This window comes from Chrysemys picta, unplaced genomic scaffold (genome assembly GCF_011386835.1).
Source record: "Chrysemys picta bellii isolate R12L10 unplaced genomic scaffold, ASM1138683v2 scaf1, whole genome shotgun sequence".
NCBI lineage: Eukaryota > Metazoa > Chordata > Testudines > Emydidae > Chrysemys > Chrysemys picta.
In genome coordinates, this window is record NW_027052708.1 from 4,472,326 (window position 1) to 4,484,292 (window position 11,967).

The following is an 11,967-nucleotide window of genomic DNA, read 5'->3' on the forward strand; positions in this document are numbered from 1 at the left end:
TCCTGCTCTACTTAGCTCTGGTGTGGCCTCAGTTGGAGTTCTGTGTCCAGTTTTTCTCATCACTGTTTAAGAAAGATAAGGACAAACTGGAAAATGTCCAGAGGAGAACAACAAACAGAGTAAGAGGTTTAGAAAACATGATCTATGAGGAAATGTTGAAAGAATTGGACATTCTCAGTTTAGAGAAGAGAAGACTGAGAGGTGAACTGATAAGTCTTCAAATAACTGAAATGTTGTTTGTCAATTGTTGTCCATATCCACCAAGGGTAGGACTAGACAATAATTTTAGATTGTAGCAAATGAGATTCAGATTAGATATTAGAAAAAACTTTCTAACTATAGGGTAATTAAGTACTGGAAAAGGGTATGTAGGGAGGTTGTGTAATCCCCATCATTGGTGACTTTGCACAAGAAGTTAGACAAACATCTGTCAGGGTGGCCTAGGAATACTTAAACCTCCGTTGGTGTGAGGAGATGGACTAGATGACCTCTTGAGGTTCCTTCCAACCCTACATTTCTCTTATTCTGTGGTTTTATCAACTATTGAGGACTGCTGATATAAAAATAGTAAAGGCGGTTTAACTTCCTCCTGAGTAACCAATGGACTGAAGAGTAGTTGATCCTTTTCACATAAGATGATACATCCTGTGTTATCCAAAATCAGAAATGCCTTTTCTGCATCATTGGTAACAATTTTATCATATTGATTTGCAGTGGAACTCCACCACCGTTAGGATTTTTTGTTTGTTCCTAGTATACTTAAAAAAAGCCTTGTGAGTCTCCTTAGCACAGGAACCCATGATTTTTTTCCCTGATATCATTAGTTTCTCTTATCAATTTTTTACACATCATAACATCTAATGTGTATTGATTGTTATATAATACTACTGTTTTCCATTTGTTATATATTGCTTTTTTATTTCTAATTGCTGCCTGCACTGTGCCACTGCACCATGATTGGCATTCAGCCAAAATTTTATGGCCGTCGAGCATCTAACTCCCTGAGGCCCCTTTGTAAATTCCTGTCTTCATTGAATTTCTAGGGCACATTATGCCCCGGCTGGTTGGAGGGCATAGTGCCTGTTCAGGACGTGTGGAAATAAGAGATGGAGAAACATGGACCACAGTCTGTGATGCCCACTTTGATCTCAAAACTGCCAACGTTATTTGTAATGAACTAGAATGTGGAACAGCTCTATCTATCCCAGGAGGAGCTCACTTTGGAGAAGGACATGGACCAATCTGGACTGAAGTGTTCCAGTGTGCGGGAAATGAGTCCCACCATGCGTACTGTCCCAGGATATTGGACATCAGTCAGACATGCTCACACGCAAATGATGCTGGAGTCATATGCTCACGTAAGAATTCAATGCAAAGTCTTTAAAATCCCAGTGATGTGAATTCTATATTAGGGTGAAGCAATATACAGATCTCACTGTGTAGAGAGCGAGGGTAATAAGATAGCACCAGCTTCTCGTAAAACACAAATGATCCAAGATAACTAGAATCGGGTCTAATGCCCCGACTTTCCTTTCTTTAACTATTTGTTATAAAATAGCTCCAAGGTTCCCTCTCTAAACCCCTTCTCCCTTCTCCCCTGGGCACACAGGGCTCCGGCTGGTGAACGGCAGCACAGCGTGCTCAGGGAGGGTGGAGATCCAGGTTCTTGGTGCCTGGGGAACACTCTGTGACTCACGCTGGGATTTACCAGATGCCAACGTTCTCTGTCATCAGCTTGACTGCGGATTTGCTTTATCAGCCCCAGGAGGAGGGTATTTTGGGAGGGGCACTGGCTCTGTCTGGACAGACACATTTCACTGTAAAGGAACTGAACCCCATTTGGGCCATTGCCCTGTTACTGCCCTGGGGGCCTCTCAGTGCTCCCATGACAATGATGCCAGTGTGGTTTGCTCAGGTAAGTGTAATGCTGGATTAAGGACACCTGCCCCTCAGTGTGTGACACTGACCCTAGAGCAGGGGAACCTCAGGGCACAGTAAGGGGAGGGGGAACTAGATCCTAAACCACATATAATAATGGTAAATGTATTAAAAATAAAAATAAAGTAAATATTATCACTAAAAGAATAGTGATGACCTGGGAATGCCCTGGATTCTCCAGTAAAAAACATCAACAAGTCTGTCCTTCCACAGGGCAGTGGAGCATTGGCAGTACTTTGTCCTTTGGGTTTCATAAATGTCACCAATTCACTGTCCTCATCCTTCTCCAAATCACTGCTATAGTAATTAGAGGGAGAGCTACTAGCAATTCCCAATATGGAGGTTGCTTCACACTTTCTATTATAAAATACTCTCAACACCTTCTTGAGAAGCTTTTATGCCTTCACTGTTTGCAGCAGGCCTTTGCAATTGGGGAAGGGGTAATGATGGGGCCAGGGAAGTGCCTCCCCCTAGTGCAGGGAAATCCCTTCCAAGTTTGGCTGAATTATAAACTGCTAGAAATAAACATTTCCTTTCTCTCACTTGAGTCCCTGAGGGTATTTTTGGTGTCATGCCACAGAGAAAGTAACACTTTATCTCAATATTTTTTTCTAACATTTTTCCATACCTTTCCAGTTGAAAAAAAAAATCAAAAGATTTCCCCCCCCCCTGTTTTTTTACACTTTTTAATTTTTTTCTAACTTTTTACAGTGGAAGAAAAGATGAAAAAATAGAAAGCGGGAGATAGGGGGGAAACTTGTAAATCCAAATATGAAAAGGAAAATTGATTTTTTCATTTTCAAAAAGTTTAAATGAATCAACATTTTAGTTAGAATCTAAACAAAAATTCTCATTCCATTTCCACATCCCAATCTCTTCTATGTGTTTAAAAGTTGATATACTGCATTATCGTACTGTATTTAAGAGGAAAAATATTGGGTTGTCGACCAGCTCTAATATTTTCCTTCTATAAAAACATTAAAAAAATAAACAGTGTTATTAATCAAAGCCAAATGCACAAAAATTAAGAAAAATCAGAGTTAATGTTACCCATGTAATATTAATTCAGCCCTCCCCCTCCCTTCTGCATATACATTATGACACAGTCTAATTGCATGTACATGGCCTATTATTCCCCTCCATCCCACCAGCTCCTGCCTCCTTTACTGCACAGGGAGGATGGTGATCAGGAGCTGAGGGAGCTGTAGATTACTGCTTTTTAGCCTCATCATTTAACCTGTGACCCAGGGCCTTACTCACTCTACATACCGTACAAACACTGCACTGAATACAGAATTATTAATTTCTTCATGGGCTTTTCTATGGTGCTCGTCACCGTAGTATCAGAGTGCACCACAAACATTAATTAATTTGTCTTCATAACACCCTTGGGAGATAGCAGATTCTTATGATGCCCATTTCAAAAGTGACTTAGGCACTTAGAAGCCTAAGAATAACATTTTCAAAAGTGCCTAAGTGACTTAGGGACTTAAATCCCATTTTCTCCAGTAACGTAGGAGCCGAAGAACTCTGAAAACTTCACCTTCTTGTAGCGTAAATCACTTCTGAAAATGGCACTTAGGCTCCTACATCATTTAGCTGCTTTTGAAAATGTTACATACAATGAATAAAGCCAAACTTCCAAACTCGCTACTTATTTGGAGTGATTGGGCACCAACCTGAGACCCTCAGGGCCTGATTCTTCAGAGTACTCACCATTTCTGTAGAGCTTTATGTGTTCAAAGTACTGTCCAGACATTAATAAACCCTCACAGAACTCCAGGAAAGCAGGTGGGTAAGTATTAGTATTAGCTCCATTTTACAGCTGGTGAAACTGAGAAAAGCAAAGTGACTTGCCCAAGGCCACCCAATGAGTCAGCAGCGGAGCCAGGATAAAAATGAATATTTTGACTCGCAGCCCTGTGCTCATTCCACCTGGCCACACTGCCTGACTGCAGAAGAGCTGAGCAGCCACATCTTGTCTTGACCCTAGCGGCAGTTGTGAGTACTCAGTACTTCTGCAAATCACATTTCATAAAAACTGGCTTCAGAGACCTGCTCAGCATCACCTGTGAAGTCTGCGGCAGAGGCAGGAACAGAACTGAGCTCAACTGAATGACAGTTACTGCTTTTAACAAGATCATCCTAGTTCTTCCTGCGCTCCCCTGCTCATTCTCTACAGGCCTTCCAGTTTCTAAAGTGAATGAGGCAGGGGTCATACAGGCAACAGCCTGAGGCTGCACAACCCCAATTTATCCATCCTGGGCACTGAAAGTGGCCAGGGCCCTGCAGGAAAAATAATTCACTGGAAAACTGAATTGTAATGGCCAGACAATCTGGTTCTCTTGTGGCTAAATGGAGCCTGTCTTATGGGTCTATAGATATGTAGAGTTTTAAGACCCAAAGAGGCCATTGTGGTCATTTGCTTCTCCCCTCACCAAAGGGACCCCTCCTGCTTAATGAAGTTGCAGCTCCCTTCTCTGCGCCATCTTCTCAGCCATGTACAGAGTCTCCATAGGGCTTCTTGACTGGCTGGAACTGGGGTCCTGACAGAGAAACCTACTGCAGAAGTCCTGGATTTCAACCTTCTTCCTAATAATGGACACGTAGCTTCCAGGACTGTCTCCCACAGAGCCCAGAGTCACTGGTGCCGTTATACACCATGAGTAAGCCTATAGGGCCCTGCCCAGCACTCACAACAGACGTCTACTCTCCTCTTTACAGCTGATACCTTTGTACCATGGGGGCAATTCACCTCACAGTTCTCCTGCTTCTCACAGATGCTGCTACCTGCATTCCTAACTGAATTCCCTGCAGCCCTGCCCAGCCTCTCCTCTACCCAGCCCATACCCTGGTTCTCGGAGGGAACTCCTCAGCACATGAAGATGCTGATTTCTCCCTACAGTTACTGGAAGGAGAATCCCTTCTAAGGAAAAATACCTGGTCCCTTCTGTACAACCTCCATCTGCCATGATCCCATCTGGCCTTCCTGAGGGGCTGTGGTACCCAGTTATAACCATGAGGCTCCTCGGAAAGCCCCAAATCAACTCTCTATCCTTACTCTATGCTAGTACCATAGCTAGGACAGGTTTCAGAGTGGTAGCTGTGTTAGTCTGTATCAACAGAAAGAACGAGGAATACTTTTGGCACCTTAGAGACTAACAAATTTATTTGAGCATAAGTTTTCATGGCCTAAAGCCCACTTCATCAGATGCATGGAGTGGAAAATACAGTTGGAAGATTATATATATATATATATATATATATATATATATATATATATATATATATATATATATACAGAAAACATGAAAAAATGGGGGTTGCCAGACCAATCGATTAAGGTGGGCTATTATCAGCAGGAGAAAAGAAAACTTTTGTAGTGATAATCAGGATAGCCCATTTCAAACAGGGGCCCCAAATTCTGGGGGGTGGACAATGACGGGAGGGGCAGAGGGAAGGGTGCAGGAGGGATCCAGTGCCCTGGTGAGGGGGCAGGAGGGGGTGCTTTCTTCCCTCCACCCCTTCCAGCCGGCCCTTCCCGCTCAGTAGGCATCCAAAGCTGAGATGCCCTAGCCACAGAGGCTGTGGGGCGTGCTTAGGGTAACCAGATAGCAAATGTGAAAAATTGGACAGGTGGTGGGAGCTAATAGGTACCTATATCAGATTTGTGGGGCTCCGTCCCTGATTTGGCTGGGCCTGGATGCTAACTCATGGCTACACCCCTGCACTACACTAGCTACATGCAGGCATTCTCCTGCTCCAGACTCCAGTCTTAGGGAGAACTCCTGTCTCCGTTGAAGTCAATGGAGGTTTTAGCATTCCCTTCAGTGGGGCCAGGATTTCACTCTTAGCCTTGAAATGTTATTTGGCTACAAAGATCCTTGAGCTGTTTGGATCCAGTGCACACACACTGCACCCGTCAGGTTGCCATACTAGTACATACTGTACCTGACACAGTCAGTGGGTGTCCCCTGCTCTGACTCTGCTGTTGTCTTTTAACATTGTTAGTCTCTCCTGGCTGCACCTGGGTCTGAACTCGGTGAGTAATTCCTAACTTACCACCTGTAGGACTCACTGATTCTGAGACACATGCAAAGACTGAGATTCACATCCCAAGGAAGTCACAATATTCACCGACAGAGAACGTCCCCTTCCCCACCCCACACATAACCTGCTTAGTGTGGTGTGGACTGATCAGCTGGAATCTCATGGTGGGCTCAGAGATGACACTACACTTCAGGGGAGCTCCTGCACTGGACCCAGGTGAACGAAGAAAGTTGCCACCTACCAAGCAAATATTAGAGGGAACTAAGGGAATTTACCAACAATAACCTGTTCCTGACCACCATGAGCCCTGCTCTTCCGTTGGCCAAACTCCCTTAAGGCAAACTTGCCTAAATCATTCACAACCCACCTGCTAAGAGCTTGTGCAGACACTATTCACTGGCTTCCAGGCATTTAAGCCTGGATAAAGTGACTACAAACCTCAGCAGCCATTCCACCATCACACACACAGACTATTTTCCCAATCAGTAATCTGCAGGAATTCCCTCTCTCATTCATTTACAGGGTCTGTTGGCAAGCTCTTGTGTCAAGCTCAGAGTTTTACAATCGTTATATCACCTTCCACTTACAGATTCAAAAGAATAAGTTTCTTCTGACAGAGGTTGTTCCCTTTAACACTGTGACACACTGATCACTGGCTTATATCTTCTTATTGAGAAACAGTCCATAATTTCATGCACACTCTGTATTATTTCTAGTGTATAACAGGGAGTGTTATTCAGTGTTTTTCCCATCTCTCCTGAGCCCAGGTCGCTCTGAATCACTCAGACTGCTGAATGGAGAGAGCCGGTGCGACGGGAGAGTTGAGATTTCCCTCCGTGGTGTGTGGAGCAGAGTACTGGATGACCAGTGGGACATGGACGATGCCAGCGTGGTGTGCAGGCAGCTCCAGTGTGGAATTGCTGAGAAAGCTTATAACCCCCCTAAGTCTGAGCGAGGAACAGGCCCTGTGGGGCTGAGAAGGGTCCAGTGTGCAGGAAATGAGACTCATCTGACTCTCTGTGACAACTCCACATCTGAGACACCCAAGGCAGGAAATGCTGAGGACGTCGGGGTCGTTTGCTCAGGTGATTCATTTCCAAATCTCACAAACAGTTTCTGTTCAGTAAGAAAGTACATATTAACAGCTGGGATCTATCCCTGCAGGGAGCCGGCGGATCAGACTGGTGAATGGGGCAGGTCGCTGTGCCGGGAGAGTGGAGATTTATTACAATGGCAGCTGGGGGACAGTCTGTGATGATTCCTGGGATCTGTCAGACTCCAATGTTGTTTGCAAACAACTGGGATGTGGACATGCCATCGATGCAACTGTCTCTGCTCAATACGGGCAAGGATCCGGGGAGATCTGGCTGGATGATGTTAACTGCTCTGGGAATGAATCCGATCTCTGGGCATGTCCTTCCAGGGGCTGGGGCCAGCACAACTGCAGACACAAGGAGGATGCGGGAGTTCTCTGCTCAGGTCTGTTCTGTGAGTGCTCATGAGCCGTGTTACCAGGGGATTTAATGGAGGGGGCAGATGTTTAAGATGATACTTGAATGATCATCTTTCCCTGACTGTCTCTGCCTCCCTTTCCCTTGTGTAACTACCTACCAGGGTCACCATTAGAAAGTACTTAGCTCACATCCAGAGATATTGGAGATATTGCAAGATTTCCCTAATGTTAGAATGCTGTATCTCAGGTGTCTGAAGGAGACTGTATCATGGAAAGCAGTGACTGAAAGGGATGTAGGGTCCTAGTGGATAAATAACTGAACATGAGCTCCCAGTGCCATGTGTGGCAAAACGGGCTAATGTGAACCTTGGATGTATAAACAGGGGAGCAGTGAGTAGGAGGGAGGACTAAATTTTACTGTTGTGTATGGCACTGCTGAGATAGATACTGGAATACTGTGTCCAGTTCTGATATCCAGAAAAAATTGGAGAGGGAGCAGAGAAGAGCCACAAAAGTGATCTAATGGCTTTAATAAAAGCCTTACATTGAGAGATTTAAGATGCTGAATCTGTTTAGCTTATCAAAATGATCAAGAGGTGACTTGATTACAGTGTATAAGTTCCTTCACAAGGAGAACATACACTTACTAAAGGGCTCTTTAATCTAATGGAGGAAGGCAGAGCAAGAGTCGATGGCTGGAAGCTGAAACCAGACAAATTCACATCAGAAATAAGGCCCAGGTTTTTAACAGGGAGGGTGATTAACCATCAGAACAAACTGCCAGGAAAATGATGCATTCTGCATCTCTTGAAATCTTCCTGTCTAGACCGGATGCCTTTCTGGAAGTGATGCTTAAATCAAACTCAAGTTATTAGGCTCTATGCAGCTGTTTTACAGAAGGTCAAACTATTTGATCTCATGATCCCTGTCACGCTGTCTGGAGTGGCTCTTGGCTCTGAGTGCCCACCTCAGCGCAGATGGTGAGAAACAAGGCAACACCCCAAACTGGTGGTGTGTCTATAAGTAGATTTCACCAAGACAGTAACAGATGTTAACTCCTGGACCAATGTTCCCTCTAATTTTTTATATCCATGTGCGGAATTAATTTTGTTATGTGCACCAGTATAGAGGTGATGTGTGGTGGGGTTGGGGCTGAGGGGTTCGGAGCTCAGGGCTGGGGCAGAGAGTATGGGGGGATGAGGGCTCCATCTGGGGGTGTGGACTATGGGGTGGGGCCATGGATGAAGGGTTTGGGGTGCAGGCTGCCCTGGGGCTGCAGCAGGGAGAGAGGGCTCCCCCCAGCCATCTCTTGCTGCAGCAGCCTGGGGTCAGGGGAGAGGTGCCTCTTTCCCCACTGCAGTACCTCTGAGGCCAGGGGAGAGGCACCTTTCCTCTGCCATGACAGATCCACGGCTGGGGCCAGGGCCAGGGGAGAGGTGCCTGTCCCTGGCCGCAGCAGCTCCGGAGCTGGGGAAGAGGCTCCTCTCCAGTCCAGGCCCCTGTGGCTGTGTACCTATGCGGCCACTCTTCACACCCCAGTTCATTTCAGAATCAGATGATTTAAATTCCCTTTTTGTGCATTTCCTTCTAGAATTCACAGATCTGAGGCTGGTGAGCGACAGTGACTGTGCTGGGCGGCTGGAGGTTTTCTACAATGGGACGTGGGGCAGTGTTTGCTCCAATCGGATGTCTGGAGTCACCGCAGCAATTGTCTGCAAACAGCTGAACTGTGGAGACGGAGGATATATTGCAGGAGGCTCTGAATATGGAAAGGGTCCCACATGGCTGGACCATGTTGCATGCAGTGAGCAGCACAGCTCCCTCTGGCAGTGCCCATCAGAGCCCTGGGATCCAAAGTCATGTGATAACCGAGCAGAAGAGACCCATATTTCTTGCACTGGTAATTCTGAAACTACCTGCATGCACATGGACAGACACATGTATGTGATGTGTTCAATTAATTGAAGGGTTAGGATAGAACTTGCTGTTGTTCACATCTCAGCATAGGCAGATTTCAGTTCTCAACACAAGATACAAAGATATTTTCAAAATCTTTTATAGGAATAAGCATTTTTCTGATTAACAACAAACATGGAACTTAATCAGTTAATTATAAAAGAGGCCGGTGTTATACAGTGTGATAAGGTAGTGTGAGAGTGAAGAAAAGCCTCTCCCTAGAGACCGTGATTAGGCAGCTCTGTGGTTATTAATCCTTTGGGGATGAACAATCAGAGATGGGCCCAGGCTGTGCAGTTTGGATCGAGACTGGAATCTCCCACAAGTCTGGATGCATGTCGGCCTGTGTCTCTGAGTAACAGCTGAATAGCAAATTAATTAGGTATTAAATGACCCAGAGTTCACATTTCAGTTCATACAGTGCTGAAATTAGGGGTTTAAAATACAGATAAATTCTACTCCCACATCACACACACAACCCAGTGCATTCACCTCGGTTTTTTCTCTGCATAGGAAAAAAAGCGAAACCAACTCAGACCCTGTTTGCCGAATGCCCGAACTCTACAAGCTGCACAGGTATCTCTGCTTCTCTGTGTCTTACTTTTGTTCCCTAAGGACTTTCCCAGCTGTCTCAGTAACATGTGAGGTTTCTGCATTTCCAGACAGGGAGAAGTTACGTGTCGTGGGAGGAGAGGACGGATGCTCGGGGAGAGTGGAGGTTTGGTACCGTGGCTCCTGGGGAACAGTTTGTGATGACTCCTGGGACATGGCGGATGCTAACATTGTTTGTAAACAACTGGGCTGTGGATCTGCTGTATCTGCCCTGGGCGAGGCTGCATTCGGTGAGGGGACTGGTCCCATCTGGGTGGAGAAGGTGAACTGCAGAGGGACAGAGTCATCTCTCTGGGACTGTCCTGCCAAGCCCTGGGGTGAGAGCAACTGTGGTCATAAGGAAGATGCTGCCGTGAATTGCTCAGGTGAGTGACAGGAGATGTTTCTGCTACATGCTGTCATTTTCAGGGAGGAGGATGGACCAGCCCCTCCCCCCACTTTGGTCCGAGACCAGGCCCTCTCATCTCCTGTGTGCATGAGCATCCTGGATGTTGTGGGATGGATCCTTTCTCAGGTCAGAGTGGCTCAGACGTCAGCTCACAAATTCCCTGTATTTATCACAGGCCCCACTGTGCTGGTTTGTTACTAGTGTCCTCATTACTGCACAGAGCACAAGGGACTTGGGCCCAAAATCACTAACAAACAGGCCCTGTGCTGCTGTGAGCAAGTTTGTGGAGGTGACAGTTGGACAGTGCCCCCAGGGACTCTCAGAGGTGAGATTCTCCCTAGTAACAAACACATCATCTCCTCCTTTCTCCAGACTCCAACTCTCCTTCCTTTCCCTTTGCAGGTCTGACAGAGAGGACAGATTCTCTGAATACCTCAGTGTGACACTCTGAACCTCAGGGGAACGCCCTACACCCCCATATTCATCTTTATAAAATGATTGTGTGGTATCCAATGCAAAGTTTGTCATGTTAGGTGTCTTCGCAAGGCTCATGATGCAATGAGCATGGTTGTTATAGTGATGTTATAGTAATCGTTTCAGTAAGGTTATAATTTCATGTATATACTTATGAGGCTGAAAATGTATCCTCAGGGCTTAAAGCAAGCCCAGGCAAAAACTCTCCAAGAACAGAGAGGCAGTTCACACCTCATCAGGGCATGGATGGGACAAACCCAGCCCTGCCTCACAGGAACAATGGACACTGACTTAGGCAGCAACAAAAGAATCTATTAGACCCTCCAGGGAGTCACCCCCTTCCTTTGATTAGTTTGGGACTGCGAAGAGGTAATGCTCACCTGATCTGAAGTGGGGGGAGAGGGGGGCAAAGCCAAGAGGAAAGAAAGGACATGATAAAAAGGAGAGACGTTTTCCCATGCTCTCTCTCTCTTCCACCTACATCTACAGACACCACCACCACCAAGCGACTGAAACACTGATTAAAGGAGAGAACCTGAATGAAAAGTAACCAGCCAGCCTGTGGTGAGAAGCATCTAAGTTTGTAAGGACACTGAAAGTGTTAAGATCCGCTTAGAATGTGTTTTGCTTTTATTTCATTTGACCAAATCTGACTTGTTATGCTTTGACTTATAATCCCTTAAAATCGATCTGTATAGCTAATAAATCTGTTTGTTTATTCTACCTGAAGCAGTGCATTTGGTTTGAAGTGTGTCAGAGACTCCCCTTGGGAGAACAAGCCTGGTACATATCAATTTCTTTGTTAAATTGACAAACTCATATAAGCTTGCAGCGTCCAGCGGGCATAAGTGGACACTGCAAGACGGAGGTAACTAGGGTTGTGTCTGGGACCAGAGATATTGGTTAGTGTCATATGGTTGCACAATCCAATCAGCTTACGTGCCAGAGGCTGCGCGAGAACAGCCTAGGAGTGGGGGCTCTCACAGCAGAGCAGGGTAAGGCTGGCTCCCAGAGACAAGGATTGGAGAGGCCTAGCAGTTCACTAGTCCAGATAACACCAGAAGGGAATGTCACACCCAGATAAAACATCCTCCTC

The 11,967-nt window shown here is 45.8% G+C and overlaps 1 protein-coding gene across 1 annotated transcript in view; it reads left to right on the forward strand.

The window, feature by feature from the left end:
- The window catches only part of LOC112061389 (deleted in malignant brain tumors 1 protein-like), a 141,159-nt gene extending 129,565 nt beyond the window's left edge, over nucleotides 1-11,594 (forward strand). Inside the window, exons 8-15 of the mRNA XM_065578746.1 lie at nucleotides 1,044-1,358; nucleotides 1,610-1,915; nucleotides 6,756-7,073; nucleotides 7,153-7,467; nucleotides 9,033-9,341; nucleotides 9,911-9,973; nucleotides 10,060-10,374; nucleotides 10,800-11,594. Coding sequence (XP_065434818.1) covers nucleotides 1,044-1,358; nucleotides 1,610-1,915; nucleotides 6,756-7,073; nucleotides 7,153-7,467; nucleotides 9,033-9,341; nucleotides 9,911-9,973; nucleotides 10,060-10,374; nucleotides 10,800-10,840 — 1,982 coding nt within the window. The 3' untranslated portion in view covers nucleotides 10,841-11,594. The remainder of the gene's footprint in view (nucleotides 1-1,043; nucleotides 1,359-1,609; nucleotides 1,916-6,755; nucleotides 7,074-7,152; nucleotides 7,468-9,032; nucleotides 9,342-9,910; nucleotides 9,974-10,059; nucleotides 10,375-10,799) is intronic.
- The last annotated feature ends 373 nt before the right edge of the window (nucleotides 11,595-11,967 follow it).